Genomic DNA, 12993 nt, shown 5'->3' with positions numbered 1-12993 from the left:
GGCCAATGGGTAACCCTAAATATGTAATATGGTCAGCTGGTGCTATGTTAAGTGTTTCCGAGCGTGACAGATTCGGGCTTCAGCGTTTCAGGTCAGTTCAATAATAGCACTTTCGGATTCGAAGTGTCGAATTCAGGACAAATAACTGCATACTCTCATTCAAAAATCTCACATTTTCCTTCAATTCTTTTAAGTTTAAGGGCAATGTTTCATAAGTCATAATCAAAGCAAACTAGGGAAAGAGCCGTATTTTTAGAAATGCAATATGTTGGAAGATTTTATTGTACAGGAATCATGCTATTATTGAAAACTGGAGCAGAAGTGGGTGCGCCTTGACAAGCACCCTTCTTTACTGGGCTTCTAACAGAATCTGTTTGCTTCTCATACTTGATTTTGATTTCGGCCTCGAGATTTTCATGCATATCTCTCAGGGGTAGGAGTGTGTCATATTGGACGCCGCGCTTTGCCATTTCAAGTACAATCTGTTCGTGTATTAATGAGTCAAAAGCTCGTCGTATATCATGTATGCCAAGAGCGACCTAGTCATCAGCAAAGCAAACTAGGGAAAGATCTATACTTTTAGAAATGCAAGATTTTAGATAATTTTCTTGTGCAGGAATAACGCTATTATTGAAAGCTGGAGCAGAAGTAGGTGCGCCTTGACGAGCACCCTTCTTTGCTGAGATTCTAACAGAATCTGTTTCCTTCTCATACTTAATATCGATTTCGGCTTCGAGGTTTTCATACATATCACTTAGGGGTAGTAGTATATCATATTGGACGTCGCACTTTGCCTCTTCAAGTATAATCTGTTCGTGTATTAATGAGTCAAAAGCTCGTCGTATATAATGTATGTCAAGAGCGACAGATCCGCCAGAATTTTTGGCACCCAATAGAACTGAAACTACCGCAATTAAAGCATGTCCTCATCCAAGGCCAGGCTGGAAACCGAACTGCAAAGGTGGTGTGAAGCATCTCATATTAATTCCTTCAATAATCAAAAGTTCGAATATCTTGCAAAAAGTGGTAGATACTGTTATAGGTCAAAATGATGTGCATTCCCCAGGAGGCTTTCCCACTATATATATATATATATATATATATATATATATATATATATATATATATATATATATATATATATATATATATATATATATATATATATATATATATATATATATATATATATATATATATATATATATATATATATATATATATATATATATATATATATATATATATATATATATATATATATATATATATATATATATATATATATATATATATATATATATATATATATATATATATATATATATATATATATATATATATATATATATATATATATATATATATATATATATATATATATATATATATATATATATATATATATATATATATATATATATATATATATATATATATATATATATATATATATATATATATATATATATATATATATATATATATATATATATATATATATATATATATATATATATATATATATATATATATATATATATATATATATATATATATATATATATATATATATATATATATATATATATATATATATGTGTGTGTATGTGTGTGTGTGTGTGTGTTTATGTGTGCAAGTGATATACTAGAATTTGCCATATTATTTTTGCTATACATGAAGATAAATCCAGCAAAAGCCAAACTCCGCTAAAATAATGTTCACATGACAAACTGCATAGCCATTTCCTATAATACTATAAGAACCTCTGGTTAACTTTTCTTGAGTTTGAAATCTACAAGAGAACTTAATGATGGTAGATTAAGCCACCAACCAATTCCAGAATAAACTCTCAAGATAGTAAATATGTTTTTTTCCAGAGTAGGGGACAAATATCACTTCTTTGGTTTTTGAAAAAGTTTTACAAACTGACATATTATATTATGCAATGCAATCAAAATAGATTCAAACCTAGTTTCATCACTAAAATATTTTGGATTACGTAAAGATTTAAAATATATATTTAGCTGAAACAGTCGATACAAAAATTTATATTTAAATTAAAATTTCAAAATAATATCTTTTAGATACTGGCCTCCCAACTTGGGGTCTTTGCAGCCAATTTAATATGTTTACAGTTGATGACACCAGTATTGCCATTTTGGGCTTGAATATTTCATTTTTGGTATTTTGCCTCATTTTGTGCCTTATTGGTGTAACATATTTTCTTATTTCAAATGGCTCCAAAGGTCCAAATCAGGAGCCACCATTCCAGAGAAAATGAAGGTGAGTCCAACTTCAACATTTTTAAATTATAAAACTTCCACACTTTGAAAACAGGGACATCCCTATTGCCCAACTGTGACTGTATCTTTCTTGAGTTGAACCTCTTTGTCAGTATATCCAAGATTCGGATAAAAAAAATTAACATTTATTTGCAAAATCAATTTTTTTTTATGTCCCTAAAATACCATTATCCTGGTACCTACTCTGTTTTACATAGTGCTTGGTTTGTGGGGTGGATATGGGTCTGCCTATTCTTCTGCTGTCTCTTAACAATTCAGTGTATTTAAGTTCAAAACTATTGATGGCTGATATAGATGACAGATTTATTATTCTTAGAAAACAATTTTCATTGTTTTCTAATTTTCGTTGAAATGCAATTTCATTGCATTTCAGAAACACAGCCTCTGACCACCTCTCCTTAACAGGAGAGAGTATTTTTGTGTGTGGGTATAGACATTTTTAGCAATCCAAATGCACCAAAAGGGTATCTATCAATAGTCAAAAGAGAACAATTTTTTTTTTTTTGTGATATTTCATTGGGATTAGTCAGAGAAATAGGTTCTACTTACATGAAGAACTTAACATAGGCGCTATAACAGATAAGCAACAAAACAACCTTAAACCACTTCCGAAAAAAAAATTGAAACATTTTTGACTATTTGAACCACTGGTTACAAAAAATGTTGGATATATATCATAATCTCTTATCTTCTATTAAGGCAATTTGTCCACTGGTTTTCCTTCACATTTTTTGTTGTTGCATGTATGATGCTGCCTAATCTTAATTAACAGGCTCTTTAATTTTTTGTTTAGGTCCAATGCTTATATACACTTACATTTTATTCTGACAAGCAATAGGTTTAATATTTTTATTATGACAAATAATTAGTGCATACCTTTATGCTCTCAATCTTGTCCCCCCCCCCAAAAAAAGAGCAAGTTGACAAGAGTAGATTTCATTTTTGTTCCCTTTGCAATTCAGATTTAGAAAAAAAAAAAAAAAAAAAAAAAAAAACTGAATGCTTACGCAGTTGCAATAGCTTTGAACTTTTCTTCTCCTTCTTTTTTTGCCTCAGGATCCCTATGGACATCTGGATGGTATTGTTTAGCTAATTTCCTATATGCTCTTGCAATATCTGATTTTGTTGCATCTCTTGCCACACCAAGAACTATAAAAAATACTGTTAGTAGGACATCAAACTAAATAAAATGAAAGGTAGCCAATAACCTATCATTCCAACTGTACATCAGGGACAGCATTTGGGTGAGAGCCAGGAGATCTTAGCCACAAAAAGGTTAAAATAACCTTTATTTTGAATGAACTTACCCTTATAAACTAAAATTAAATTATTAAACATGAATTCAACAAGGAGGATATAGGGTTACTATCCTGAAATTGGAGGAAAACAGTGTTTCTGCCCTCCCACCCTCCCCTGCCCCCGGAACTTGTTTCTCATTCCAACCTAAAGAAAGAGATGAAATGGTATCTCTATTATAGAGCTAAGCTATTGGCAACACGTTTTGAAACACATGAAATGAATAAAACTTTATTGGTGTAACAATGTTTACTAAACAATACCATATTAATGAAAGCTAATTGCCAAGATTATATGATGTAAGGCATTATGAGATTCAAAGGCCATTAAAAATTGAGGAAAGAAACAAGTCTATAAACCAGTTTAAAAAATGCATAACACATTTGTTTGATGAAAATAAATGACACACAGTTTATATGAAGTTCTATTACAAACACAAAATACAAATGGTATTTGAAAATTCAAGTAGGCCACAATTTTTTTTCATGCCAAGTTCTGTTCAAGCTTTTTAATCTGATTATAGCCTTAAAACCCATTATTTAGGAAATTTTTATAGAAGGCTAGATGTAATTTACAAAAAACCCTAAGGAATTCCAATGATGGTGACAGAAACACTTTCAGAAACATTTGAGTTCAAAAGATCAGGAGACGTTAGATTAAAAGAGTGGAGAGGTCAGGTCAATTCCCCCTATCAAAGACCTATATACAAACTACCAAATTAAAAATCCAGAGATTAAGAAATGTAGAAGAAAATTGGAATACATATTGGAATAGCTGGTAATAGGTATCACCTGTAAGTAAAGTTGACTTCTTTACATTTTTACAAAGTTGACTTCTATACCAATAGTATGATTCAGTTTCCGAATTAATATACTAAATTTGTAAAAGCGGTTTCTTCTCTGCTATGTCATAGCAAAAAGTCTGACTATTCCTTTTTAATTTCTATTTAGCAAAAGTGGCGAATTTCCTGGACATCTAGCTAGCAAAAAGCGATTTGTTCTTGTTTTTTTGCAGCCTCCCTCCACTTGAAAGGGCCAGACCAACATAGCAGTACTAAAAAAAACATGACAAGACAAAAAGTTCTGGTTGGGATAACATGCAAATATGAATTAACCTACATGAAGAATATTCTATTTACCCATTCATGAACATTATCTAGCTTGAACATTATTCAGCTTGAATTTCATCTTGAAAAAGGCAATCATGTGTATCTTAATTAAAATTAAAGAATTATAACAGATTCACATTTACATTGAAAAATAAAGAATATCTGTAACATAAACAGTAGAAGTTTCAGGAATATATGAAGTCCAAAAGTGTGTGTTGAAGAAGTGCACAGAAGTTTTAAAGGGAACTATAAATAAACGCTAAACAGAAAAATTTAGAGAAAAAAAAATACAGAGGAAAAATGGAAAACGTAATGGAAGAGCTGGTGATAGATATCTCTTGTAAAGAGACCTTGATTCCCTATGTCAGAACTGTGCTTTGAATTCCTCATCAACATAGTAAACTTGTAAAAGAGAGCTGTTTTCTATTGCAGTCAAAGCTACAGGTCTGATTAATTCTATTTTATTTCTAATGAGATACATCTATGCAGGGGCGTCCCAAGACTCATTTCATTGGGGGGGGGCGATCTTTGTAAATTTTACCGAATCGCTACCTGATTTATGCCGATTTTTTTGCAGAAATCAAGAATTTTGCTAAATTTCAGGCAATTTTTCAAAATTTTTGCCTAAATTTTCGCCCTCACCTAAAATTTTAACAAATACCAAAAACTTTGGCGGGGTGGCACGCCCCTCGGCCCCCCCCCCCCTTTGGGATGCCCCTGCATCTATGGAGTAAGTATGTGCACAACCTTGACGTTTGCTTGATGTACATCTGAAAATTGATAGACATGTGCCAAAAATTGTATGAAGAGCGATGTATTACCTTTTAACTATTAAAAGGAGTTTCTAAAGGTTAAATCTTTATTATTATTATTTATTGAAAACCCATCTTTGTACAAAACGAAAATGACAGAGCACTGCAAAGAAAAAAAAACAAAGCAAAAGCAAAATATCACTATATAACCAAGACAAGGTAACTACAGTTCAAGAAGTTGGCTCCAAGCATGTCTTGAAATCTTGTGGTTGTGTTTCCCCATAAGTTTAGCAACAGCAATAGTAGGATTGGCTATGTGAAGACTGATGATGAGTTTTGAATTGTGTGTCCAAATTGGATATCTCAATAGGTTTTTTTGGAAAACAGAAAAAAAAGTGGAGGGGATTTTCAACTTATCAACATTTGTAAGAATCTTCCAGAAGGGTGCAACATAGAGGATGTGGGGGAGAGCAACAGCGTTGTGAGATAACAGCGATCAAAACGGAGCTTAGCAGAGACTATGGAAGCATAGGCAGCATTTTATGACTTTTGTTAAGAGATGAATAGTATGAAAAATGGTATTTCCAATGGGAAATGCCATTTCATTTTACTTAAGAGGGATTTTAAGACAGACTCACAGCTTAGCATACATATCCCTTTGAGATCTAATTATAGATGGATTTCCTCCTCTTTTAACAGCCCTTAAAAGCATAAGGGGGTGGATCAGGGAGTTAAAGGTGTGGCAAACATCATGAATCACCAAGGCGAGTAAACTATCTGTACAAGAAGCATCAAGAAGAGCATTAGTAACAACTGCAAGGGCATCTGCAATGCCATGATGAAGCCAAATTTATGTGGATGCATGTAAAATTTTTCTTCAAGCTCTTTTATAAACAGTAGTTCATAAAGCTTGCATAAACTGGTTGAAACAGTTATGGGCCTGAAAGATGAGCACTGATTGGATATTTTTTGCTTTTTTGGAAAAGGAGGAAGATCTCCCATGAAGAATGTTGATAGAGCCATGCCTTGTGTTAAAATCATCTGCAGCAGTAATGTGGGATGTTCTAAAAGCAAAGGACCACCATTTTTGATATGTAGAGTGTGAATTCCATCTATGCCTTGTGACGTCTTTCTTTGCCTTGGCTTAAGGTGCACAATAGCATCAGCTACCAGATACTGTAAAATCAGTCAGGGACTGCATACAAAAATTTATCAAGCTCTTCAGCATATTTGTGTTCAAGTTGGGGGTCTGGTGGAGAGAATTTGGCCTCATAGAAAGAATACCACTCAGATAGATGAACATCAGCAGCAAAAAGGGAGGTTTTGGGGATCCTTGAATGGAGTGTCAACCAAACCAAATGAGGGTTATCTTTGATTTTTTATGCTGACAGTTCTGTGATTTTCTTGCAGTGGTTTTGAAGCTCCTTGGCAAACTTTTTCTTTGTTCTGATGCAGATGGAATTAACAGGACCAGATCATGGTCAGCCATATTCAATCCATAGATGTATCCAAAACTGTGCTGAATCACAAGTTTGGAAGAAACTATGATTTTCATGCCACTTGGGAACTGTTCTGTATGGTGATGCTTCAATGGAACAGCACAAGATTCTGCATATTGTAAAGCATGGCATCTCTGCATCTCTGCACAATAAATATCAAGGAGAGTGTGTTTTTCCTCAGCAGGCAGCTGTGAGGGCTTGATTAGCAGGACAAATTGTACCTTAATCTTAGAAAAGATTTTAGAAACACTATCTCAATACAGTTCTGGGTTGATTAATGCCCAATTACATATATACAATGGACTTGCTGTTTTCAGGTGACTAGTGGGTATTTGAGAAGTTTGATTTGGTGAGAAAGAAAAAAATACAGGCAGGTGACCAGATATTAAATAATCATAAAGAACCTTTGGTTGAGAGACATCTAAGAAGGGAGAAGCGACAACATGGTCTATGTTGGACGTGAATGAGGAATTGTGAATGTATGTGAAATCTTGGTCTTTATCAACAACACACAGATGATTATTGAATATTTCACTTATCAGAGAAGAGTGGGCAGATGGAGCACTTAGGTTATAATTAAAATCCCCAACAATTAGACATGCAGAATTACTAGAAGTAATGCTTGAAATGCTTCTACATAACTTTTTATAGGCAAGAGCAAAAAGGCGGTCAAATGTATCATTATGGTAATCAGTTGGTAAATAAACATTATAGATAAATATATTATCAACTTTAACAGCAAGAAAGTAATCACAGGAATATATAAGCAGTGAACTTAAAGTGGAATTCAAGTAAGTCAAAAGACCACCTGGCAGTCTACCACCAGCTCTATTTTGCTTTGCAGGAGATCCATAGCAAAAGACTAAGGCTTAATTGACTTGAAAGATGCTCTTGTAAGCAAATCACATAATGTTTTGACACCAGCACATCAGGATATGAAGACTTTTGGACAAGCCCACCATTAATGTTTAGAGTTAACCACCTCATATTGACATTATGACTGACTGTTGGCACTGGACTTTTCTCACACAGTAACAGGTGTGCCATAACAGAGTCAAAACTACATGTTTAATAGAGACAATCTTTGCTAAATACTAGATAAGTTTTTTTTTTCCCAATACAAGGTCTGAGAAAGTCAATTTTTTCCCCACTAGCACCTTTTGCAATTAGTAGGATTACTAACAATAAAAGAAAAAAAAAAAGAAAATCAAGAACAAAAAGACACCATCAACTGACTAATTGTGTAATTTGTATTACTGAGTCTCTAACTTTACTTAGAATCACCCAGATATACCAGTTTTTTTTTAATAATCTGCATTTAAGTTACACATTGGAAATAGTAGGAGTACTCAATAATAATAATAAAAAAAGAAGAATATCAAGAATGATAGACACCATTAACTAACAAATTGTGTAATTTGTCTTACTGAGTCTCCAACTTTACTTAGAATTGTTCAGATCAACCAATTTTTTTTTTTTTTTACATAAAATAGTGTTCATTTAAGCACATAGGCTATAAAGAACTTTCTACTTTCTTATGACAATTTACACCTTCATTTTACTAATTTTCTAGTTCTTTTCCCTAAGGTTCTTTTCAGCATCCAACTTTTATTTCTTTTCTTTATGCTCTAAAGTTTTGAATTTTTTATTTCCCTTTTTACTCCCTTGAGTATATTGTCTTACCAAATTTACTGTCAGTTATCAGAATATCCTGAGCAAAGGGAAAAATATAGAACAGTGCAAGGGATGGCTTTTGCAAAGCAGGGTAAAGCAGGATAAAAACTACCTTTTTCTTGATTTGGAACCCTGAAGTCAGATTATTAGATAAATCTTCCAAAATTATTCTAGTAGTATAAAATTGTTTCATAAAACAGCTTTTCAGTTCATCAAGCTGCAGAACTTGTGGAGTTTCCTGTATTTTACAAAAATAGTCAAAAAGTGTGGCATTCAAAAATGAGCTATAACAAGCTATCTTTTTAACAATTTTCAGTGCTGGAACAGCATTGGATAGTAAATCTTTGAATATGGCCTGAGTGACAATTGCCAGACTAGCATCTACAGGATTCATCTTATCTCTGGCAGGTGTGATTTAGCCTAAGGTAAGAATACAAAATAGCCTCAAGGAATCTAGCAGTAGGCTACTACTTGTGCTTGTTAACATGTTTTCTTTACAGGAGTCATAACTCTATAGTTCTACCCAAAAGACAATTGCAAAGCCACAAAATTACCAAACTTTTGCATGTAGCCTAGAGCCATGTAGGCTTTAGCCCAGGATTTTGACAAAATTATGCCACTGTTTTGATTGTAGCCTAGTGCTTATCAACTATATTTGGACAGCATTGAAGGAAGAAAACATTGATATTTTTCCTATCTAATTTCTGCCCTATATTATGCCTAAACTGATCATTTACTGTGAAAATAATCCTAAGCCACCCACACAATTTTCTTTGTAGCATAACAGAAGTATAATGCAACAAAATTGTTTAGCGGCACAAAATGAGACTGCTCTAAAACGTACCATCATAGCAACTTTCTTTTCCACAATAAAGGCCTTCTATCATTCCCCATACCTGAGCAGGACAAGTGAATAAAAGCAAAAAATATTCACAAATATAGAATTTCATTTTACCGCTCCTTCGCGTACAGTGTCGCTAACTAGCCAAAGTTCCAGAGAATGAAAGATCCTAAAAAGGCTAGATTTTGGCTAAAAAACAGTGGAATCAGAAATTAAACTGGCGACATTCTAAAAACTTAATCAGTCGAGATTCAGTAGGGAGAAAATATAATCCAAAATCTTCAAAAATATAATATTTCAAGTTCATTATTTTTTCTTTCGGTGTTATAGCTCAGTCACTTTTGAAACTAAATCAGAACTAGCAAACTGTAAGAGATTTTTTAGTAGATGGATTTTAACGAAAATATAAAAGTAGCACCTCTGGGTGCTTTACTTAATCTTTTGAAGTTTCCACCTGGGGAGATAAATATGAAGTCAGTTTATGGTCAACAGCATACCAAGTTGAATGTGCAACTTTTTTAATGTAGAACGTACAAGTTCCTATTCAACTTTCCAAAAAGCCCTTTTTAAGACAAAACTAGCTTCTTTTCTCTTTCCACTCTAAATGTTTTTATTAGGGCTGCCATCTTTAATATTTTAGATAATCCCTAATGTGCATCCTCCTCTTCCTTACCTTATACTGTTTGAATTATCTACTTGAGAGCCAGCCAGTCCACAACAAGAAAAAAAAGCCGAAGCATTAAGAAAGGAGAGAAAAACTATTCTCAATGTGATTATAGGCCCACAGGATTTGCAAAATGTGTTTGTTTCTGTATTTTTCAAAAACAGTTACAAAGTAAAGGCATAAGATATCAAAAATTAATTTGGCCTTTGCTTGCACAAAATAAGAAAAAAACAAAACTGAAATGTTGGAAAATGAATGCTTTTTTGAACTCTATCGACAAGTCTGGTTAGTCCTATTCTACTTCTTTTTTGTTTATATGCATGATATGATTGTAAGTATTTTCTAATGGAATAGGTCTAATAAACATCCTGACCGATTAAAAATCCTTTGACTACGGTTAAACAAACCACCTGTTTGATATTAAAACAAGAATTATGATTTTTATTTTTTTTTTTTTTATTTTTTTTTTTTACAGTTACAAAACATGAAAATACGACCTAATCGTAATGAAAGTTTCTCAATCTTATTTTGTCTTTTGCGGCGTTTGCAACACTACCCTCTTTCCAATTTTGGACATTGTTTGGTATTTTTCATAAAATAGGAATAGGTTTTCTTATACATTTAAAGAAATTGGGCGATTAGTTGTCTTATGGATATATACTATGGATACACAAATTCCTGTATAGTTTCGTTAAACAGCTAGTCAGGAACTTTGTTTTCTCTGAGAGCTTCCTCTCAGTGTTAACGCTTGAACGACATATACTATACAGATCGAAAATGGAATCACTCATCCCTTCAACCACTATTTCTTTCCCACTACGAAGTATCTCTTAGGAAGAATGCTCAGCTGATCTTCAGCTATTTTTTGCGTACTTTCTTGTTCTGTTTCAGGTTTCCAAAGTGGATCTGTAAATCAGAATAATCATGGTTTCTGATTTTCCGACTTCCGATTTTCAACTTCCGACTCCCGACATGGTTTCCGACTTCCGATTTTTAAGTTTGCTGCAATTGTGATCAAACTAATAACTCATCTACTTACGGAGTTTAAAAACAAATCTTAAGCAATTGAGCTGCATACGCTCCTGCTGTTGAATAGTCAACAAACATCATTCTTTAAAAAAAATTGCAAAATAGACGCAATAAAGACATGCACGTCTTTATTGCGCATTTGTCTTTATTGCGCATGTACGTATTTAGATGAACATTTATAAACTTTTTCTTTTGCTGTTCACTTGAAGGCAGTATTCCCTTCACCATGATTTTTCAAACCGAGAAGGAGTGGATTTCCCTGTTTTAGGATTCCAAAAATCAATGCCTTTAACAACATTCCCTTTGCATGTGCTACTATTAGTACTTTTTGTCTTTCAAAGATACAGGCATTTTATAGCTTCCAACTTTGCCTCGTTATTCTGAATTATTACTAATATATAAAATTACTTCTTCTATTCCTGGAGCCCTCCAAACGCAGAAACAAAACCAGAACCACAAAGTCTGCATCGAATATAAAGGCTTTCCATGGTCGTGCGTGCCTTGGATCTTTAGTTTACGCTCATATTCGGATGTTTGGGTATTGTAAAAGTGTCTTTAGACAAAAAATTAGAAATATCATTCATTTGTGTGGTATATCTCCGCTGAATTAAGCAAATTGGTAAAAAATTGAGAGATTTTCGTTTCGTATGACCAAAGAATGAAAACTAACAAAAAGTGACCAAAAAAATCCATATGAGTGATAGAAGGCAACATTACTTTAGCACCGTATCTAAATAGTATTTAAATGAACAGAGACATTGCCAAAACTTAAGAAAAAACAGAGAATATGCTTGTGTTCTCTGAAAATCTAGTTTTAAATAGAACATTTTACAGAAAAATCCTGCTTGCTTGAAAATCGATAAAAGAGTAGTTTAAAAACACTTCCATTAAACTGTTCAAGAATTGGTTCTGTTCTAGTCAAATTTTGGCTCTTTTTGCATGGCTAAAAGCAACTTTGTACTATAATTTTAAAAACACTGCACAATTGTACACAATTTCATTGTTTTAACCTTTAGACAAATAGCTTTTTTAAAATATCTAACAGCTGAAATCATTCTAAAATATCTTAACCACCTTGGTACAGCCATGTTAACCTATGAATAAAGGTTGTTTTTTCAAAATAATTTCGTCAATTTTTTTCTAAGTCTTCACAGCTGTAAAACATTGCTACAGCAGGTGCTACTAACAGTATTTACCAGAACAGAGCCACCTGTGGCCAGCACAGCAGCGTAAAGCAGGTTTAAAAAAACAGGCCCCAAAGATGTTAAAAAGATTTTTATTGTTTAAATATTGTGCAAAAATTTTTGCGCTAAAGTTCTACCATAACTCAAATTTAAGTAAACCAATTTGGAATGTTATTAATTCTTTTCAGACTGATCGGAAAAAGAACTCCCAGAAATCTGCTTTCTTTTGTGGTAGATTTTACTCTTTCTTAGTGTTACTAATAATAAAATAATTTTTTTAAACTATTGAGCATCACAAAAACTTAAACGAAAACTATCTTATGTGTGATTGGACTAGAGGTTCGTTAAACCCAGCTCTTTACATTAAAGTTTGAATAGCGCTTCAAAGAAACGTTTTAGAGTTCCAAAAAGAGAGTAAGCGTGTAAATTTAATTTTTCTATGTGCTGGTTGCATTTAAAAACATTAGAATTGGCGTTTTTTTGTTTGTTTGAAGCAAATACAAAAAAATATACCCATTCATTCTTGACGTATTGGGATAAACAACTAAATTCTTTATCATACACCTGTTGTCTTAGAGTTTTCACTCTTGAAGCATTGGAAAAATATTTTCTTTCAAATTTACACTCTTCATTTTCACT

At 32.7% G+C, this 12993-nt stretch overlaps 1 protein-coding gene across 1 annotated transcript in view; it reads right to left on the bottom strand.

Annotated features, from left to right (window-relative positions):
- Positions 1-9586, bottom strand: part of LOC148948808 (dnaJ homolog subfamily C member 25 homolog) — a 40548-nt gene extending 30962 nt beyond the window's left edge. The window contains exons 1-2 of the mRNA XM_089094094.1: positions 9481-9586; positions 3315-3456 (exon numbers count right to left, since the gene is read on the bottom strand). Coding sequence (XP_088950220.1) covers positions 3315-3456; positions 9481-9586 — 248 coding nt within the window. The remainder of the gene's footprint in view (positions 1-3314; positions 3457-9480) is intronic.
- Between the last annotated feature and the right edge of the window lie 3407 nt (positions 9587-12993).

This window comes from Artemia sp. Qi Xiang Cuo, chromosome 9, assembly GCF_049724085.1.
Source record: "Artemia sp. Qi Xiang Cuo chromosome 9, ASM4972408v1, whole genome shotgun sequence".
Classification (NCBI taxonomy): domain Eukaryota; kingdom Metazoa; phylum Arthropoda; class Branchiopoda; order Anostraca; family Artemiidae; genus Artemia; species Artemia sp. Qi Xiang Cuo.
The sequence above is the reverse complement of the archived record's forward strand: the minus strand, read 5'-3'. Positions and strand labels throughout refer to the sequence as shown.